The following is a 23,083-nucleotide window of genomic DNA, read 5'->3' as shown; positions in this document are numbered from 1 at the left end:
ACTAAAATTATTTATTTTTATATCCCTTTTTCTCACTTTCTATCAATGGATGCTGAGAAAAGTTTTGCACGTGTAAAAATGTATGTTTATATTTTAATTCAATTATAAAATAAACAAAAAATAATTCAATTTCAAACTTCCTTTACGAAAATAAGATTATATGTTTACCATTATTATAACTAATGTTAAGCAGGTTTTGTTGATTCTCCTGCTCAGAAAATTCAGGTCGAAAAAAAAAGCAAATATTGCGTCATTTTTTAGATGGATTGATAAATGAATGCGCATTCATCACCAAGTCAGAAAGAATAAATGTGCCTAAATTAACATATAAAGAATGCAAGCTAGATAAACATTATTAACCTATGACAACGTGTAACAAATTCACCACTTGGCTTCAGCAATAACACACCAAGATTCAAATCGTGGTGCACCTGGTGCAGCTGAAATCACAGGAACCGTAAAAACTATGGACGTCTCTTGCCCATATCGTTTCAGCATTTGATGTTATAGCGCAAATCAGCCCTATTAATCATTGCAACTGCGTCAACGAGGTTTCGGAAATTTTTGTTTGAGTGCAAAATATTCGTCAACGCTGCTGAAGTGCTTGCGCTTCCTGCTTTGTGCGTCTTCGTTTCCAACTTTTTCGAAATTATGATGATCCTTGTAAGAAGAACGATGAAAGTTTGTGAGTCTGCCTTTCTTAGATTTTTAAACTAAACTACTTTTTTTTTAAAAAATTCTAAAACTTTTAGTTCTCATATTTTTTTCTTGAAATTTTATAACAGGGCTGCAAGTGTCCGAAAAAAATGCAAAGTGTTCATAAAGTTATAGTTAAATTTAGCGAAAACTTATCGTTTCACTTACTGTCAAAAAAAAAATACAAAATTTTTTGAACCAAATTACTTAAATTTTAAAAAAAAACTTTTAACTTACTAAGATTTTTTGCTTGATTGCGTTTCTATGTTAAGTTTCAAGTTTCCAAAAAAATTAGAAAGGTTAACAAAGTTATGATTAATTGAATGAAAATTTCTCTTTTTAGCTACCGCAACTTTCACAATACTCCCCATAGCTGGATTTTTTTTTCAGAAACTCTCAGCCTTAAAATATCGCATTATTTTACATCAAAAAATGAATATTTAAATATTATTGTGAACATATGATTAATTAAAAATTTTAAGATAAATTTATGTTCAACTGCTTACTTTTCAATTAGTTTGCAAAATAAATTTTACAGCAATTTTAGTTTTGTACTATTATGTAAGATATATATTTAGAAAAAATAATTATAGCTTATGCTATGATCATATAGAAATACAGTAGTTTGTTACTTATTAAATCCAATTTATCCAACTAGAATTATCCGATTTAACAGATAGAACTACTTAACACCACAAATAATCGAAGTGTTTTAAGCGACATTTTCTCTCAAAATCAATATACAATTTATTTTACATCATGCTGTAAAGAAATATCAGCAATCACATTTACAGCACATGAGAAGATGAAATATTTTAGTGCACTTGGCGCTTCACTTTATAAATTTTTCATCAGCTATTGATGAGGGAGTACAAAAACTATTATTCAATGTGTTTGCGAGCAATATTAATTCATTTGTACATACGTGCTATAAGATTTCCTTTCTATACTAAATGCTCCGTAATACTGCCTGAATTTTAAATGCCTTGTTATAAGAACTTTAATTCTGAAAACCAGAAACCCTGAAGCAGATGAACGGAAAAGTTACCAAATGAATGGTTTCATTTTAGTTTTGATCAGTAAATTATTTTAAACCAAAATTAAGGTGGTTTTTTTTGTTAGAAATGTCATTGCCACGGATTACAGTAATTTAACTAGAATTTTTTTTCTCCGTGAAAGAAATTGTGACTAAAAACATCAAAACTTGTTTGACTTCCGGAAAGAACAAAGCGGAGTTTAAAGGGTAACCATAGGTACAAAAGAATTTTCTCAGGGAATTAAACTTGTTTTTCTGGGAATGAAACTTGTTAAACTTCCTTCTGCATCCCTCGCAAGTGAATCAACAAAATTTCGAAAGTGTTTTTGTATCTTCTTAAATAGCCTAATTTCTGTACCATAATGTACATTTTTTTATTTAGATTTTGACTGTGATATTACATTGTATCAAAAGTGGTGATTATGGAACACCCAGTATATATTTGAATATCTCTCTATAATAGAAATCGTTATCGCTACCGTTAATATTGTTTCGGGGGTTCAAATTTAAGTTTCAATTATTTTGCTGCTTAAAAATTAGAAACACTAAATTATGAAGGTGTAACAAAAAGTGTTAAAAGAACACAATGAAAAAAATTGACATTTAAATAATTAGTTCGAGAGTAATTTACTGATATTCTTGTCTTAAAACTTCCACGTGGGCCTCTCTGCAAACTACAGAAATACAGCTACAGAACTAAAATTTGAAGTGCTAAAAGGGCTATATTTGCTTATAAACTTAACAATATCCCATTTTGTTTTTTTGCGATTTTTTTTCTTTAAGTATTGACTATTAAAAAAACGACTAAAACAGACTTTTTACTGTAAAATATGAAAAAATACTCTCAAATGTTACTCAACAGGAAATGAACTATATTTTTAGCCATCATTTATTTAAATGTTGTCTTGAAAATAAGAATTTTTGTTCAAATAAATGATAAAGGCGTCAAATTTGAAAGAAACGGCAAAAAACCCTAGAATATCAGCCACAGCAAAATGCGTAATTCTCACTTTACTGTTAGAAAAAAAAGCACGATGTTTTTTTCAATCAATGTATGCCAAAGCGGCGTTTTCAGCGTAGCGTAAATGGCAACGTTGTTATCATAACATTTTTAGCAATACGTTACGGTAAAGAGGTTAACTACTTGTTGGATTGATAAATGTATTGCTTTCTTTTGTTATTTTTAATTGAATTTATGAAGTTATTCTAATGATTTGGTTAATTGCTTCAATTCCATGAAATGCTTAAATGTTTATTTCATAGAAATGTCCATTGCTAACAAGGACAAATGTACATATTCCAAAATAAATTTCGATTTATTTTAGATGTTTTAATTTCTCACCATATTTATTGTTCTTAAATTTATTTCTAAGTTAAATAAAATACATATTTATATGAATGACCTACCGTTACTCTTTTTAGACAAAGAATAAGTTCCGAAAGCATTATTATTAAAGATTTTTTTATTTTAGTAAGTAAAAAAAAATGACAGAAACATTTTTTTCTTATAATAACAAAAAATTTAGAATAAAAGATTTGGAACTGATTCGAAAAATTTATGAGAAGTATAACTGTGCATGTTAATGATATGAAAAGCGTAATGATGACATAATATTATAATAATGATGTAATGATATAATAATAGTATAATATTATTATAATAATATAATAATGATATAATAATAATACTGCAATATAATAATAATAATAATATTGTAATATAATAATAATAATATTGTAATATAATAATAATAACTATACAATAATGATATAACAATTACACACTTATATAATGTCATATATCCATATATGGCAGTACTTTTACTTTCGTTACTTGTACCGCCGGTACAAGTAAAAAGTACGTACTTTTACTTGTACTTCGTTACTTTTTAAATTTAGTACTTTTACTTGTACTTTCGTTACTTTTTTAGGGAAAAAGTACAAGTATTTGTAACGGAAATGTCGAATGAAATCGTTACTTTTTTCTAAAACTCGGTAAGCTTTCTAAAAAAAAATTTATTAAATTGAAAAAAAAATGCTTAGGTTTTTCTTAATTTATAAAATTAATGTGCAATATACATGCATTCACAGCTAACTTCGTGTTTAAATACCTTCTGTTTCAACTTATACTGCACATTCAATTATTTTTTACTAGCTCAAAGATCACAAAGCTATCTGAAACCCCGTGTTTGCTTTGTTTATGTTTGTGCTTTTAAAACGCGTTTCTAAAGAGTAAAACAATTTTAAATCAATGGTAATTTAAATAAATAAAAATAATAAACTAAAAATTAAAATCAATAGATAAAATTTCTTTTTCGTGCAAATCCATAAAAAGTTTGATATTAAAATTATATTTGATTTTAAAATTATATTATACGATTATATTATAAAATTATATTATAATATTCTTCCGAATTTAAAAATAAATTAATGTCCATAACTTTCGAAATTAAAAATAATTAAATAAATAACAACAATTTTGCAAAAACATTAAAGAACATAAGAATATTATTCAATAAAATTTTAGGTTACTTTGAATTTTCGATTTCCTAAAAATGTACTTTTAAATCGTTACTTTTTTTGTTTAGTACTTGTACTTTTACTTGTACTTTTTACTCGTTACTTTTTTTAAAAATACTTGTACTTTTACTCGTTACTTATTAAAAGTAACGTTGCCATATATGCATATATCACTATAAACAGTTCAAATTGGTTACGGCATTTTTATCTCTTGAGTGTTTTTACTTTTAAAAATTTAGATTTAAATTTTAAGATTTACACCTGGCAACAACTAATCTCTGTCTTATTATTTTTACTTTTATCTCATTTATTGATTTTTTTTGTTGCTATTTTTGATATCAATTCAAACGTGAGCTTATAAAATAAAAATTAACTAAGATTAAGTAAAATTCTGTGGCAATGTTTCTATAATTTTTAAACTGACTAACTGAAAATGTTTTGAATGCATGGTAATTGCCCTTCACAATGGCAAAATTTATTTATCAGATGCACAATTCATTTTCCATAAAATGTAAAAATCACGCAATTCTAGTCTCTCTCTATCTCTCTCTGTCTCTCTCTCAACATTATATGAAAAACTAAAGATAAAACTTGTTTGTCTATATTTATACTGTTATTTCATTTTTTTTTCTATTATATTTGTTTTTTATTATATTCTGTATCCCAATCATCAAAAAAAACATGACACTCTACAAAACGTTTTGCTCAATTTTAGGATTTTCGTATATCAAGAGGCATACTTAATGCTTCCAGGAAACCACGAAGGATATGTTAAACGAAACTAACTTTTAAGTAAAAATTAGTTAGATATGACATAAAATTAATTACTAATTAATTGATTATTAATTAAAATTAATTTATAAATAACTGATTATTAATTAAAATTAATTTATAATTAGCTATTAATTAAATTTTTAAACAAGCACAAAAATGGGATTGATAAACATAAACACAATTTATATCTATTTTTTAACTTTCAACACTTAAAGTTTGAGGGAATCCTATATATGTTAGATATGACCTCATAGAACTAAGAAATCATTATCCTGTTTTTAGACCATCCCGGTAAAGGAACCGAAGTTGCTTTCTTGTTTCTGAAGGGCTGTGGCTTAGCATCTTAATATCACAGTTAATAAGGATTCTATATTAATGTAGAAATTAAAAAAGTAATCTGAAAGAATCAATACCTTATAGGGTAAGTAGGGGAAAGAGGTAATATGTATAACTTTTTTTCCAATCTCTACGCTATTAAATACATTATAGAAATAAATGGTCAAGACTACCAGAATATGGTTACATTTACCGTGTTTCAGACTCTTTGGGAATACCAAATATCTTGGTAATTTTTACCGATGCGCTTTGTTAATTACATTTGATAAAATTAGCAATAAAATGTGGTTTTATAATATGTGATGAAATTTAGTAACTTTGGTAGAATTTGGATAATTTTATCACGATGCCTTTAAACATGACATAAAAACCAGGACTCGAAAAAACTCAAAAATTTTACCCGTCCCCGAGGACGGCTTGTCCAACAACGTACCCGTCCTACTTTGAAACTAACCCGTCTCTTCTAAATAAATAAAAATATTATTTTTTCTTATTTATTACAATCATTTATATAAATTACACATTACACAATGAATTAGTAACTACTAGGATTACATTATACAGTAATAAAAGAAATACTAGGTTACTAATAGTAAAACCTAGTACTTTTATGAAATAATTTATTTCTTTTATGAAATAATTTAAATGACAAAGGTCAAGTTATCTGGAATGTTAATTTATCCGAGGGTACTGCGTTTTTTAAATGTATTAAATATGACGTTTGTCAGTTCCACAATCAAGCCTACGATTTACAGAGGCTTCTACACAGAAATCTGAAAGGGGTTTTCCATTTAGATGAATGTTCATAATTGCGTTTAACGCTTACGTAATGTGTTTTTTTGTAAGTTCATTGCTGAAAAGTCCCTTTCAACTGCTGCAGTACTCCCAGACGGAAAAAACATCAATCCACCATGCGCAGTATGCTGCTGTACGGGATTTCTAAATTAGAGGGTCATTTTAGAAGTGAGGCGCTAGAATCTTGTAAGATAATAAAAATTGAAAGTGTATCACGAGCATTAACGGAAAATGGCCGTCCGCGCGGACGTGTGATTCGAGAACTTCATTGTCCGCGGAAAATTTTTGACCGCCGAAGACGGGCGGACGGGTGGTTTTTCGAGCCCTGATAAAAACCATTCATTCGGTTAAATTTGCTTTTCAGATCTCTATTTTTTCTAAATGTGTGGTAATAAGAACTGTAATTTTGAAAACCAGAATTTCTGGTAAACCGTTACCATATAAACGGAAAAATTGCCAAACAAATGGTTTAAATATCGTATGTTTTGGTTTCAATGACCAGAATTAAAGTTTCTTTTACCAGAAATGTCATTACCAAACAAAACGGTAATTTTACTAGAATTTTTTTCCGTGTGTCCTCGCCGATTTCCAATTTCAAAATGACAAATATTTTTGTATTTTACAGGGTACGAGCCATATGCCTGGCCTGCTTTGTCGTTCAAAATTCTCGAAGGATTTATTGGTTATTTTTTATTCGTGCACTTCAGACGAAAAGAGCTTTCTCTTTTAATATAATGATGTAACATCTTACAAGGATACAGATTTGTAATGAAACTATTTATTTTTGACAAATCATGACTTAAAATGCCAACAAAAGAATGTAAATGTACCAACACTGCCTAATTTACGCCCTCATAAAATTTGGTCGTATGATCAAGCGTAATAAACATAAAATTTTCTGCAATCTTAAAACCATGTTAAGTTGAACCATTATTCTATTGAAATTGTGCCATATTTCTGTTCAAAATGAACCGTGTTTCTGTTCAAATTGAACCATGTTCCTGTTCAAGTTCAGCCATGCTTCTGCTCAAGTAAAACCATGTTCCTGTTCAAATTGAATCATGTTTCTATTCGAGTTGAATCCTGTTTCAGTTCACGTTGAAACATGTTTCTGTTCAAATTGAACCATACTACCACGTAATTAAGATTAAGAAGTATTAAATTGCCAGTTGTACCAAAGTGGAAAGATATCAGGATTCAAATAAATGATCTAAAATTTCTTACGGTGTTTGAATGATGTCTATTTTATTACATACCTTTTCTATGGTTTCAATTGAAATTTAAACTTTCCACCATTTAGTGCGATATATTATATAAAAAGTAATTTTAAATGTATGAAAGCATCTTTAATACATTTTATGTAAAGGTTCATCCTTTCCTAGACTTATTATTACATTACAATGCTTAATGTATATGTTTTATATATGTTTATATATGTTATATATGTGCTTTTAAGATTTTTGTAACCATTGATAATGTAATACTACTTCTGTTATAATCCTAATGAGTTTCCAATCTTATACTGATATAATTTCAGAAGTTATTTTTCATTAAAATGTGCTGAATTTGCTTAATGAGTCATATTTTAATATGCATGAAAATACTCGTATGCTTATTATGTATGTAGTATATGATGTTTATATTTTTACATTTAATTTGTGCCTCCTTATTTATTGTATTGTTAAGTAAAATAAGTAAATTAATGTTATTTATTTCTCTAATTTGTAAATATTAAGATATTGCAATTTTTGAATTTGTGATTATAAACATTTTCGATTTTTTAATTATATTGCTGACACGTAATAATAAGGATTCTATTGATCTTTGATGATCCAAAAATAACTAGACAATAAAATTTATCAATCACTTAACTTCAAAAAATTGACTGAAAAGTTTAAATATACTTAAATGAATTCGTGTAAATTTGTGTAATGTAATTGCTTAAATTCAATAGGCAGTTTGTTTGTTTTTCAATTTTCATATTCATTTAATTATTTTTATAATCATTTGAAAGTTTTCATAATCATTTTATATTATTAATATTTTCAAAATTATTTTAATATTTTCCATTCTCAGTTTTAGTGCTCTTCATAAAAATTTTAATGTTTTCTATTTTCATATCAGTGTTTTTCATAAACATTTTGATGTTTTATATGTTCGTTTCAGTGCTTTCATGTTCATTTTAGCGCTTTTTATGTTTATTTTAGCTTTTCTATGTTCATTTAAGTGTTGTTCATAAACACTTTAATGTTTTTATGCTTATTTTAGTATTTTGCATAATAATTTTAATGTTTCCATAACCATTTCATTATTTTCATAATTTTTTTAATGATTTTTATAATTATTTTTATATTTTTCATTTGAGTCCTTTTCATAATCATTTTAATATTTTTAATGTCAAAGTTAGTGTCTTTCATAATCATTTTAATATTTTTAATGTTAATGTTAGTGTTTTTCATATTCCATTTTATGTTTTTTAATGTTTTTCATAATCATCCAAGAATCAATACATTTAAATTTAGAAGAGTCGTATTCCTCATGTAGACTACAATAATTATGGTAACTCTAAAATAGCTTAGATCTGCGGAATCAAATCCTTTGAACATGCCTTTTAATCAAAATTACATTTCTTTATTCGAAAACTGAAAAACGGAAAAAATTTGAATATTTAAATTTAGTTGACTCCGCTAAGTCAAATGCAAGTTTAAATTTAAAGGGGGCAACCTCAGTTTCAAGTTTTCTTATTTTGCGAGTTTCTCCCGAAAAGTTACAAAATGGTGTCCGAAAAGTATTTAAAAAATTTCAGCGTTTTTAAATGTTCCAAGGCTTTAGAATTTTATCACAAAAATAAAAAATATAATCTATTTAAAATAATTATTTCCAGTTAATAAGAATTTCAAATCTTCATGGTTGGTTCAATTATTTTCAGAACTGTTCATTGATTTTCGTTCTTCTTGAAAAAATTAAATTTATAATACAATTTATAAGAAAAGAACTAGCGAATTTGGTTTGTTTATTTTTTTCTCGTAGAAGAGACATACAATTTAGCTTTCAAGTAGTGCAAAGTTTTGGATTATATTTTCGTGTTTTGTTCCTTCAAAGCAATAAAAAAAACAATTTTTGAAGTAAAAATGATTTGGAAATAATTTTACTCTTAGAATTCAATGAAACAATTAATATTTTTGTAATTGCTGAACTAGCTGTTAAGTTGCAAAATTATATACTATTTGAAAAAAATGTTTTACTTTACTGAGAAAAAAAAAGTAAGAAAAGCAGAACATGATAAAATTGACTGTGTTTCTGGTTCTATGGGAACACCAAAGAGCTCGATAATTTTTTCTAAAGAACTTTGGGAATTATTTCGGTAAAATGAACAATAAAATATAGTTTTATAATATGCAATATTGTAAAATTTTCTAAATAACAACTTAGAGCATAGTATAAAAATCACTCACTCATAACATTTTTCTTCTAGGTTTGTATTTTGTTACCAAAAAAGTTGTAATTAGAACTATAATTTCGGAAACCAAAAGCTTTGGTAGACTATTACCATATCACCGGAAAAATTACCAAACGAATTATTTAAATACCACATAATCAGTTATCATTAATCACAATTATAGGGGTTTTTTTACCAGTAATGTCATTAACTTAAAGTTAAATTTAATCAAAAAATTTTCTTCTTGAATATTTGAATCCAAAAAAATCATACAACATTAATTAAGGATGGGGAGGAATACGGAAAAAGTTTAAACTAATATAAAGTTAATGACAAACTATGTTCGAAAAAAAATTTATAAATACTAATTATAAATATTCTCCACACTCCCAGCAAGTTATCCTAATTTAAAAGCACATAATTCCATAAAAAATAAAAAAAAATACTTCAATTGCACCGTCGGAAAGACGATAGACAAACTCTTTTGATTCAAGAAAAATAATTTGCACCTGAATTTGATCTTCAAACTAAAATTATTTTTAAAACTTCTATGTTCTAATCCTAAGCGCACGCAATCAAACCAGAAGTCTAAAAGCAAATCATTTTTTTAAATTTATAAGTTATTGAATACATATAAAATAAATAAAATTAAATAACTGACATTTCGTAACGTTGTCTCATTGGCCATAATTAATCAAGCTTTAAATTTAAAATGAGAAGTTTTAATTATAATTATTTGCTTCTCTTCTCTTACCCAATCATACAATTTCACTAATCTTACTTTCTTTTTTATTTTTAGGTCAATCCAACAAGCACAAATACTCAACTACGTAGTGTAAATATTAAGAAGAGATTTTTTTCTGTCGTAATTCACAATCCATTATGAAAAGTTGGTTAATTGTAAATTTTAACGACACAAGATCCAGAAGAGGCTTTACTGAAAAAAAAAAACATTATTACTTTATTAATGTTTTGAAATAGAACTATGTTATAAACTAAATATACGGCACAAATAAAATGGAAAGCAAATAAAGTAGGCTTCGGTAGCGCTTACTTGAAGAAGATAAACTCCCTTAGAATATCCACTAGATAAAAATGGGCGTTTAAATTCAAAGAGCACCTCAATCAAATACTTCAAGAACAGGATTCAATGTGTTGAAAAAAACGTCTCAGCACTCCAGAAGGGAAAAATAAAACTTTTGAATGGTTATAGAGACATTTGTGTTACGTCTCCAAAGAGTTTGTCGAAGGCTACCAAGAGATAATATGAGAAATTGAAATACAGCAATGTTGTACTTCCTGAAATACAGAAAGTTTACATACCACAGACCCCATACTGAAACTTTCTATAGTACAAAACTCACACAGAAATATAATATACTACAGAACAGGAATAGCAAGTTTCTATACAACATAACTCGTACAAAAAATATCTATTTTCCACTGCAAAAAGTACCTTGACAAGAACGTACAACTTGTAGCACTTTTTAGGAATCGAGATAGGAGTATGTCTACATCAGAGAAATTACGATTTCTAATAATGTGGAAAATTTGGAAAAGATAAATTTCCTTGCATATAGTAATATCCAATAAACTCATAGCTACTTGATACGGAAAGATTTGAAAAAGGGAACTTAAGAGTGATCAGTCACCAAAAAATATTTTTCAGAAACAAAAGTTCTTCTTTTTTATTAATTATCAAAACTTACGAGAAATAAAAGTTAAAAATTTCCGTAATAATACTCTTCCGTGCTATTACAGAATGCTACGGAATAATACTATTCTGTAATAATTCAGTAATATTGCTTGAAGAGTTTCCTTTACAATTTAGAAAAAAAGACGCGAGTAAAAGGAAAAATTAGTGAATGATTTCACTAAGAAACTATTCCGTCAGAGAATATTAAAATATTTTTCTCTTTAAATTCCGTGATCCACTGTTTCATAATGGAATTACGATCGTGTATCTCCACCGATTTCTCCATTTTCTTCTTTTGTTGGCTACTTTTTCTAAATGTCTTAATTAAGAAGAACCTAATTTGTTTTCTAATAAATCTGACCTTTTCATATCTTCAGCATATTGTACTAAAAGTTAGAACCATGTCCCGAAAACTCATATACTATGAATAACCAAAAAAATATTCGGCTATGACAGGCTCATCGTAAATATGCCCAGTAACATTGCTAAAAACTTAGTTTTACAGATAAGTTTTGTAGCTTTGGTAGTTTTAGTTGCTTAGTTCTGTTAGTTTTTACTAACTTTCTTTTCTAACTTAGTTTAATTTAGTTTTCAAAGAGTTAATAACAATTCGAATCTTTAAGGCAAACCACAATAACAAAATTAAAAATGGAACTCAGAGACTGGTTGATTCTCCCCACCCACCATTGGTACAAGGAAATAAGCCTGGAGCTTCTTTGACCTTCCCCTTTGAAAGGAGAGTCGGCACCACCATCTCCCGCCTAGCTACCGGTCATCTTAAAGGTTTACTATTTTCTAAGGGAACTAAAACCTACCCCCTCTGCCCTAAATGCCATCTACACTGGGCTTCCGCCGATCACATCCTGAACTGTCTTGGTCTTCTCTGGGAAGACATTTACTCTGTTCCTCTTTTGGTATTTGATTTTCTTCAGGTCAACGGGTTCATAGATCTGGTCTGATTTCGTCCGGCCAGAAGAGGATAAGCAACAACAACAACAAAAATGGAACTAAAAAAATTGTTCAATAAAAAAGGAAACATTTAAATTTATCTGTCAATTTTATGAGAGTTACTAAATATTTGACTTGTAATTGTAGCCCCATGCTTATTACCACAAGTTTTAGTAGCTATTGAAACTTTTCTTTACAGAGAATGTTACTGAAACTTTTCAATGTTCATCACAAAAGAGCAGACTCTTATAAACCCATAACACGAAGGGGTTTTTTTTAATCTCAAGACTAGAACTTTTTTTAAAAATTAATCCAAAGATAATAATGTAACAATTAATGTAACATATAATGTCGATATGGTGCAACTATGAGCTTTTAGGATAGTCAGGGCGCATCATAATGAATGAATACAGTAGAGCAATTCGTGACCACGAACGTAAGCAAAAAATTGTATCAAAGGCAAAGGGAGAACACGAGTAAGAAAATAGAAAGAATCATAGGACATCATTAGTATAAAAGGAGCACTAGATGAATAAAATTTAAATTATTACAACAGATGCCATCAATTTTTTGCATGCAAGTAAAAAGCAATGCTTTTCATTTCAGTTTAACATACCAGCAACTTCTTTGAAGATGGCAACAGCTCAGGTGAGCCCTATTACGGGATCCGTTGCAGATTTTCCAGGTTTATAATACTAAGCCCCCACTCTATCTCCACTATCCCCCCCCCCATTTATCTCCAGTACTCTCGTGCAAAGCACCACCTAGTGACTAATGATGACGTATTCTCTCATGGGTTGAAGTCCAATTTTCAATCTTAATATGTGTGCTACCTCGCTTAAAGTTTATCACTACATATTTGAGGCACCCTAAATTTAGTGATTCCAAAGCAATGTTAATTAACAAAATTAAGCATTGTTTTAGTTTATTACTAGCCTTTTTTGAATTTTATTTAACCAATATGCAAGACGTATAAAGAAATAATTTGAATTAACAATAAAATATTCAATACAAATGCATAGTATAATGCTGGAAACGTGAAAAATCTTTTTATATTGTTTAGAAAAAAATATAGTATTCCTGTTCTTTATACAAACAAAATTCGTTGAAATTTGTAAACTGACTTGTTTTGCATTTATGTAATTGATTATTATTTTTAAGATAAGTTATTTTATATTTTTTATATTAGTACTTACTTATGTAAGCTAACTTGTGATTCATAATATATTAAAAAACATTTTCTCTTTTAGAGCTGTTGACTTGTAAAGAATGTGATAAAGTGTTTACAACAAAAGAAGCATTAGAAGCTCACAGACAACGCCACCCTACAAACGACGTCATAAAAAAGCATCGCTGCAATTTCTGTTCCTACTCGACAAAATATTCAAGCCATCTTCGGAAACATATTTTCACCCACACCGGAGAAAGGCCATACAAATGCAACGAGTGTCCAGCTGGTTTTACACAAAATTCACTTCTGCGAAAGCACATGCTGAAACATGCAATCAAGCAAGTAGTCCATAAATGCGATCGTTGCTTCGAGAGTTTCGATGACAAAAGGGCTCTAGAAAGGCATACGAAGATACACAAGAAAGAAGCTAAGAAATACCGATGCTTCTACTGCAGCAAAAAATTTTCTAAATCATCATCTTTGCTGAAGCATGAGAAGAAACATAACCAAGAGGATTCCTCGGAGTCAGAAAAGGAAGAAATTATTTTTAAAAGCAAAACTAATTCCAAGCCTGCCATTGCAAACTCAAAAGTCTCAGTAGCTGCATCTCCAGACAAGTCTATAGCTTCTGCAAAAGAGAACCCCGCTGAGTTGAAAGAGGATTCAGCGCATTGGAAGAAACACAACCAAGACGATTCCTCGGCATCAGGAAAAGTGGAAATTATTTCTAAAAGTAAAACTAAATCAAAGAATTCCACTGCAAACTCAAAAGTAACAGTAGCTGCATCTCTAGACAAGCCTATAGCTTTTGTAAAAGAAAACTCCGTTGAACTGAAAGAGGATTCACCAATCTCTCCAGCACACTGGAAGAAACCCGACCAAGACGATTCCTCAACATCAGAAAAGGAAGAAATTATTCTCATAAGCAAAACTAAATCCAAACCTGCCATTTTAAACTCAAAAGTCTCGACTGTATCTTTAGCTTCTATAAAAGAAAATTCCGTTGAATTGAAAGAGGATTCACCAGTCATTGTTATAAACAGCCCGGAACAGCTTGAAGAAAATCTCTTTGCACCTCAACAAGAGCTACCTCTTAGTTTTATAGAAGTTCCTTCAGTGTCTTCTATGGAAAAATCCTACATGCTTGAAGACACCAAGGAATTCGATTTATCCAAAACTTCCCCACAGACTTACAAGGAGAAATCTCCTACACCACCAAACATAGAACAGTCTTCTACGCATTGGAAGAAGAAAAAAATGTCTTCCCAAAATGTTTGGTCACCTGCGCGAGAAGCTATAGAAAGTAAATCATTTAGTTTCCTCGGGAAAAAAATTTATGATAGGAACCAAACCGTTTCGTCTGAGTTAGCACTAAATTTGTCAAAAAAACCAGGCGGTGATGGAAATTATTAACACTGATAGAGAAACTTGTACAGCATTATAATTGGCTTTCAACTCAATTTTGATTTTATTTTAATCGTTAACAAGCTAAATTATCACTGATTTAATCTTTGTGTTTTGTAGTTTTCCATCATTTTATTTTATAATATTTTATTATTTTATATTATTTTATTTCGAAAGGTGCATTTATTATTTTTAAAAAGGTATAAAGAGATGTTGATTTTTAGTATTTTATCGCAATTGTTATGCTGCGATAAAAAACTGGTAGTGTTGAAAAGTAAAGTTCCAAAGAGTTCTTAACTTGATAGAGAAACTTGTACAGCATCATAATCGTTTTTTAACACAATTTTGATTTCATTTGTATTATTAACAAACTGAAACACCACTGATTAAATCTTTGTGTTTTGTAGTTCTCCATTATTTTATTTTATCATATTTTATTATTTTATATTATTTTATTATTTTTATTAAGTGCATTTATTATTTTTAATAAAGTATAAAGACATTTTGATTTTTAGTATTTTATCACAATTGTTATGCTGATCTTTACAAAAACTGACAGTGTTCAAAAGTGAAGTTTCAAAGAGTTCTTAACTTAAAAACAGCATCATAATCGCTTTTTTACACAATTTTGATTTCATTTGTAATATTAACAAACTAAAACATCACTGATTCAATCTTTGTGTTTTATAGTTTTCCAGCAATTTACTTTATATAATTATTTTAGTTCGAAAAGTGTATTTAATATTTTTGATAAAGAATGTTGATTTTTAAGTTTCTTTTTAATCTAAAGAATATAAAATGTCATATAAAATGCAATTTATTACAATTATTATGACAGTTTTGACAAGGGAAGTTTCAAAGAATTCTTAACTTTTCAAGCTAGGTATTTCGAAATAAATAGTTTTCTTTATTAAAAAGTTTATATAGGTAAAATTCGAAAAATAAAAGAATAAAAGTAATAGATAAAAAAATGTATAAAAATTAGAGCTTCAAGCACAATTTATAGAAATATGCACATATCACATTATCTTTTTAAAATAAAAACCGATTACAATAGCGCAGACTGTTAAGCATATGTTGAATAATCTTGTGTGAGCATCACTGCAAACCTCATCGTATATACCTCTCAGACCATATTCAACAGACAATGCATAAGGTTCCCCATCCACACCACAGACTTTTCTACTCATATCAGCTGCACAAAGTTTACTTTGCACATGCCTAGAAATAAATATCAGAAGCAATATATTTAAATATTTATACTTATGCGTGCAATATATTTATACCTTGTGTTCTATAATCACTGATCTAAATATATATTATTTGAATCAGTTAAGAGAAATAGGTATGATTATTTATTTTTTCCGACCCGTCGGAAGATCGAGTATTTAACTATAATTCTCGACAAATTCATTACGAATTCCAGATATCATTCTTTGCTTTGAAAAACCGTATTGCAGAATGAGCAGTCATTTGAAGCATTTTGTACAATCACTATACTTCTGGTAAATAAAATTGGCGTCGCTTTTTATTTTCACCGAAGTTGAGGAGTACATATATAGCTTTGTAGTTTCCTTGATCATTGTAGTTAGCTCTCTCGCTTTCGCCTGCTAAACACCATTTTTAACTCAGTTATAAGTTGATTCATTTTCATAAAATAATACTAAATTGCTTGTATTTAAGTTGTTGTTGTTAGTTGTTGTTGTTAATTTACGTCGCACTAGAGCTGCACAATGGGCTATTGGCGACGGTCTGGGAAACATCCCGGAGGATGATCCGAAGACATGCCATCACAATTTGCTTGTATTTAAAGCTCTGCTGTAATGAATAGCTCTAAATGTCAGGAGACAATCAAAGATAGTTTTCGACAATGTCTTCAGCTACTTAAGATAATTGTTCTCCTCTGAACCGAAAATTATTTGAAAAAATATTGTTCTTAACCATAAAATAATTATGTTAAAATATTTATAAAGTTCTTATTTAAAATACTCTTAATATTTAAAATATCCTAAAATATCCTCATGATGTAAATATATTTTATTTACATACAAGTGCAAGCTTTCAAGCAATAGCCAAAGTATCACCTTTTTGTTTTTTACTACAACTTCTTAGTGAAACGTACTGGAGTTTGGAAAAAGAAGATACCATGGTGAAAAAAGATATCATGGTAAAGTGGGGAGAGTGGGAAAATTGCATAACCTTGAAAGATCTATTCTATTTACAAAGCCATAGCACATGCAAACGCAACAAATTTAACTGTAATGGCGTCAGTGCACAAACGATTTACCAGAGGCACGATTGAGCATGAGTAGAACTTCGACATTACGAATGAGATATAATGAAACTGTACTTACTTTTTCGGCATACATCGTATATTAAACAAAAACTTGAATTGGAGAAAAAGATTTATATTTGTCTTTACAATAAATTTGTAATCGTATAAAATATTTGATTTTTGACATTAACCTTCGAAGTATTTTTATTGATTGTCTGATAAGAAAAAAATTTTGATTGTGGGGAATCTTGTATTTCTTAATCAACAACAAACAAATCTCTCAAAAATTCTTATTCTGTTAATGATTCTCAAAAGTTCATAAAGTAATTTGAAAATTTAAATATTCTTGAAATCGTTAATATTTTTTTAAAAATAATGAAATTTGAGGAAAAATTAGCCAATAAAATATTTGTCCTGGAAATAAATCTGGAGAGACCAAATCTCTAAGAATACAATGGAGAAAATCTTGCTCAAATAATACAATTTGAACAAAACATATTACAATAAATACTAATTAGTAATTTATGTTTAGAACAGAATTAAACCTCATAAAATTTTGTAAAAGCAGGATTCTATCTGTAATCCAACTCCGTAATTTCAATTCTTAAACATTAATCGCATACCTTACATATCTTGTCTGGTTACAATACTTAACTGGCTAGCTTTAGCAAGATGCCAAACTAAATTTAATCTCAACCTAGTTAATTTAATCCTGCTGAAGCTTAATGTTAAGAAAGATTTATTAACAAATAAACGCTACCATTACCATGGTGTAACAAGACTAATCAATATGCATTGCTACAATACATTTCTACAATATGAATATTGCATAAACGGAAAGAGAAGTTCTAGTAAAATTACCATATTGTATAGTTATGACATTTCTGATAAAAAAAAATAACATAATTTCGATTAATAAAAATTAAAATATACGGTATTCAAACCATTCATTTGGTAATTTTTCTGCTCATATGGTAATGGTTTACCGTAAATTCTTGTTCTTATTACCACACATTAAGTAAAAAATACAATCCTGAAAAGTAAATTTAACCTAGTAAATGGTTTTTATACTATAATCCAAGTTACCATAATGAAATTACCAAATTTTACCACGCTCACCAAATTTTATCAAATGTCATAAAACTCTATTGTTAATTTTACCAGAATCATAATCAAAGTACTTCGGTAAAAATTATCGAGCATTTTGGTGTTCTCATATAACCAGAAACACGGTAAATTTTTGCCATATTCTAGTAGTTTTGACCATGTTTTTATTCGCAGAGTAGAAGTATCTTGGGGTCCATACACAAAATTACGCTCCCCTATACTATTTATTTATTTATTGTTACTTACTTGCATATATTTTCCAAGGTCACGTGCTTATTTTTGTCACTGTGGCCACATTTTTCCAACTGAAATTCTAGACTTCGAAAGCAAGGATGTGAACTCAAGTACTCTATCATGGAAATAAAAAAAATGGGATTAAAGCAATTGTAATATTATTTCTATCTTACGTGACAGATTCGGAAAATAAGTTTCCTCTTCAGTTTAAGAAGAAATGTTTTAATGAAGATGGTGAAGTCAATGAAGAAGAAATGAAGTTAAGTTAGCAATGCTGACGTCACGCAAGCCGTTCAACGCTTCTTCTGAATTCAAAACCCTGATTTTTTTTCCTGGAGGGCTCAAGTAAAAATGATATGACAAATGTTTCAACGTCCTTGATAGTCATGTAGAACAAAAATTACGTCGTAACTTTATATCCCATTAAATTTTTGTCTTTCATACACTACTCTGTCCATAGTCGCTTATGGAAACTTATTTTCAAACCCTCCCTTCTCGTAAAACGGCCATTTTAACACATTCTGCTTAAGATTCTATGTAGGGGTAGCGATATCACAATTGAGTTGCCAATTGTAAGCAGAAATTATTCTAACTATTCAAACACTTAATATTTTTAAAATATTATTGTTAGGTCTTTTATGCATATATTCCAATTGTTTATGTGCAGTAGTGGACAAAATCATTATGAATCAATTATATTCAAAGTTAAAAATGTTAGCTTACTATACATTTTGTTAACACATAAAAAAATCTCCCGATAAAACAAAGATGCAGTTATGACATGACAGAGGTTCCAAAACAAAGCTATTATTCAGAGGTTCCTAAATATTCCATTAAGTATTCCATCGAAATAATAGATATTGAATTGAGGTAACTCTATTGTTATATATACAATTACGTATTATACAATTTATACCCATTTTCATTTTGCAAATAGAATGCTATCTGTGAACAACATAACTTGTAAATGAAATTGAGAAATTTTCTTAGGAAAATCTTAATCTTCAATAAAATAAAAAAAACTGGAGGAGACCCCAATTTTTTTTAAAAATATTGAAATTGATCCCTCCCTGGGAGCCAATTTTGGCATCTTCCGAAAGTATTTGACGCGTGTATTCTTAGATTTTTTTTTATCCGATACGTACACCTCGAGTTATCGTACGTCTTTCAGTACTTTTCTGAAACTCTAAATAGAGAATGATCTGACTTACTATTTAAAAGTCTGAAATTTTAAAACTTTTTGTTATCAAGGATTTCTTTTACGTCTTAAGTTAAACTTAGTGAATCTGACAAAAAAATTGGAGGATTTCGCAAACATGCGTTAGATTCCGTACACTCCCACACGTAAAGCTCCTGCGCGTATTTTTTTTTTTTAATGTCATAAAATACTACGTATTTTGCATTTTATTGACGAGGTTTTACAGAGCTACAAGCACGTAGCTGTTAAGCATTGTTTTCTGTTTTAGCCTACCTTAGAATTAACAGCGTGGAAATTATACAGATAGATCAAGGTGAACAACACAAAGTGAAGATTGGGGATTAAGTATAACAAAATGTTTAAATAAATCATGTTACCACAATCGTTTAATTTAATAAGAATAAATGAATTTCATTCATTTTAATTTAAAATTATGCTTGTTAAATTGCAATAGGTCCATAACTAAATATATATTTTTCTATTACTTCAAAATTTTATATATTTATTTGAATCATACAATTTACGTTAGAAGTATTTTCTTTTTTAACATCTATGTCCATTGTAAATGTTTGTTTTGATTTTGTGATCGAAGATGATGTTCCACTACGTTAACCTTTTGAACTTAAGAGTTTTTGCAATTCTTATTTTCGGTCACATAAATTTGAAATTTTTTTTTCCCATTTGCATGAGCAATTACTTCAAACTTAACTTACGAAGAATTTCTAAGAAACCGATCGCAAGTGCCGCGGGAAAGCGAAGAACGAAACTAAGTTTAGTTAGTAAGTAAGGTTAGTAAGTGACGTAGGGTGCCATCAAAAGCTGCCTCTCCCGAACTTTTTCATGATGTTTAAATTCATTGTCTTATTATTGGAATTATGAAGGACTTGGAATTCCATTTTGTATTTTGTAAAAGTTCTTTTTTCTCCACATATCTGTCAGATTGTCCACGCAGTTAGGTCACTTCTTATTTCTAGAAGTCTAATACTGTGTTATAAAAATTGGAAAAGTTCTAAAGTTAGAATAATATTAAAAATTTCAGAAAACAATGGATTTAAATTTGCTAAAAATTTCTCTCATAGATGGAGTTGATAATTTTCCAACTTATTATATTTGTTTTAAATTCATTTCATAACAATAATTAATGCTTTCATTATATTAATTCATTTTATTAATTTAAATTCATTTTATATATTTTATAATACTTTTTCCCTATAACTTACTTGATCTTTGCTCTGGCCCAGGATGGCATATCGCATTGAGAGAGTTGAACAAATCTGAAGCTAAAACAGCTTCCATAGGAAGCTTCTTCCTACAAACAGGTGCAACATCATATAAACATTGGCCTTCTTCTTCGAAGAGCCTAATTTCAATATGAAATAAGTTCAGAAATTTTAATAGGGGTCTTCAAGTAAGTTTTAGAATATTTCTCACATGAACATTGGAACATTAGTTAGTTGTCCATTAAGGAGAAAATGGACAACTAGTAAATTTTTGTTTTGTAACCTAGCTAAGTTAACTGTAACAGAGTTAACCAAGACGTATAAACATTGATATGTATGAATGGTTGACCGGGTAAGGCTAAGCAAACATGGCTCTAGGGGTTAATATTCATCGTAAAACTTCTGGGTAACTACTTCCGGCTTATTTTAAGCCTAAGTTTGAAAAAGCACGCCAGCCAATATTAATATACTTGTGTTTTCAATATAGCGCGTTCTTCAATCTTCCCTTTAGCCAAATCCATTAATTTGTGCAAAAAATGAATTTGAACAACTACACTAACATGCTATGATGCCACCCAAAAAATAACGACTGGTGATATTTTACACAAATATAGCCTAGTAGGTTATAACACTCAAAACATGTAAACTTAATGCTTTATTTATGTTGTGATATTAGTTTTCCTGTATTTATTTAAGGCTCACCAGCTTGTATAAATTACAGAAAAGACTTCTGAACTTGACTTAACCCAACAATAATAAATCTTCCTAGAATATCAAGCCTGCTCACGCGTCACCTCGCAAACGTAACATAAGAAAATAAGAGAAAATGGATAAGCGATTTTTTTTTATAAGAAGGCACTGAACTTTTCGTTCTTCTTATGGAATGATTCCGAAACTGTTGCTCATTTAATATTAACCGGGAGACATCTGTGAACCAAAGTTATGGAGGCGAACAACATTACCCACTTCCCAATACCACAGACCCATTCATAGGGTGGACCATATTCACATAACAGAAAGAAGTATTCATGCCTTGAGCAAGATTCAAACTGGGAACCATTGACTTTGGACCCATTCATAGGGTGGACCATATTCACATAACAGAAAGAAGTATTCATGCCTTGAGCAAGATTCAAACTGGGAACCATTGACTTTGGACTCAGACCCGCTGACGGCTCAATCACCTGACTCGCAGCGAAGAAATGTCTTAGTTAAAAAAAAATCATCCAATATTCTATTTGAGAAAACATCAACATGTTTAAAAAAATATGAATTAAAAAATTCTTCGTAATCGATTTTTTTCAGAGAATAACAAGGAATTTATTTCAATAATCTTCTATGGGTCATGCATTTTTCCTGAGCGCAAATGTATGACATACTCGTTGTTTATGTTTACTCCCCTCATAAAGACAATGGTTATATTTTGTCAAGTAATTTTGTTCATAAAATAAAATATCTAGTAAGACTTACCTACAATAATTATTCAAGTCCCTTTCTTTTTCCTTGTAAAAAATTTGTGCATCGTATAATGACCGTATATTAGTGAGACATTTCTTTAAATCATCTTCATTGCAATGTTCACTGTTGGACTGATAAACTAATGCTAATTAATCAAAGAAGTACAAAAATTTACAAAACTGGTACAAATTCGAAATTTTAAAGCGAAACAGTATTTTTGTGACATTAAATACGTTTTAAGATACTCTATAAAAATATAGTCAACTAAAATCAGAGCTAAATTTCGTAAGTTCGAGTTGAAACGCAAATAACTGAGTTTCCAGTTTACAAAAATAGAGCAAATAACGGTTTTTTCCTATGTAATCCTCTAAAACAAATTTACAATATTTCAATGCGTTGTTCCTTATTTCGCATTTAAGTAATTGTACATTCGGGTGTTGGGTAGATTCTTCGCTTGCTAATTCTTCGACAGGGGTTCGATCCCTCGATCTGCAAACTGGATATCTGATCGATTATGTCTTTCTCCAATTGTGGCTTTATTTCACTCAAATAAAGAGCATCTTTCAGTTTTAGAGCCGGAAAGTAAGTTTTTGAGCGTAAAGTAGGTTATTGCGTGTAAAAAAGGTCTACAAATTAAAGATCACCTTATTGAAACTATGTGAATTAGTAAATGACATAAACTCTATAGCTGTTTTAAAAAAATGTCAATTTATTCATTCCAACAAGAGACATACAGGGTATTCTGTAATCACCACCCTATATATATATATATAGTA

General features: G+C 29.1%; 1 protein-coding gene across 2 annotated transcripts; it reads left to right on the top strand.

Moving 5' to 3' along the window:
• Positions 1 to 488: 488 nt before the first annotated feature.
• On the top strand, positions 489 to 15,323 carry LOC107444853 (uncharacterized). Of its 2 annotated transcripts, XM_071183237.1 has the most exons (4): positions 489 to 685; positions 5,309 to 5,447; positions 6,783 to 10,431; positions 13,491 to 15,323. In XM_071183237.1, exon 4 carries the CDS (start codon positions 13,730 to 13,732, stop codon positions 14,822 to 14,824), a length of 1,095 nt encoding a protein of 364 aa, XP_071039338.1. In that variant the 5' UTR covers positions 489 to 685; positions 5,309 to 5,447; positions 6,783 to 10,431; positions 13,491 to 13,729; the 3' UTR covers positions 14,825 to 15,323. The 2 variants fall into 2 exon arrangements, with proteins under 2 accessions (XP_071039338.1, XP_071039339.1); XM_071183238.1 differs by lacking the exons at positions 489 to 685; positions 5,309 to 5,447; positions 6,783 to 10,431 and adding an exon at positions 10,447 to 12,888.
• The last annotated feature ends 7,760 nt before the right edge of the window (positions 15,324 to 23,083 follow it).

Source organism: Parasteatoda tepidariorum, chromosome 7 (assembly GCF_043381705.1).
Source record: "Parasteatoda tepidariorum isolate YZ-2023 chromosome 7, CAS_Ptep_4.0, whole genome shotgun sequence".
In the NCBI taxonomy this organism is placed as follows: Eukaryota; Metazoa; Arthropoda; class Arachnida; order Araneae; family Theridiidae; genus Parasteatoda; species Parasteatoda tepidariorum.
Note: the sequence above shows the minus strand (reverse complement) of the source record. Positions and strands in the feature narration are given on the sequence as shown.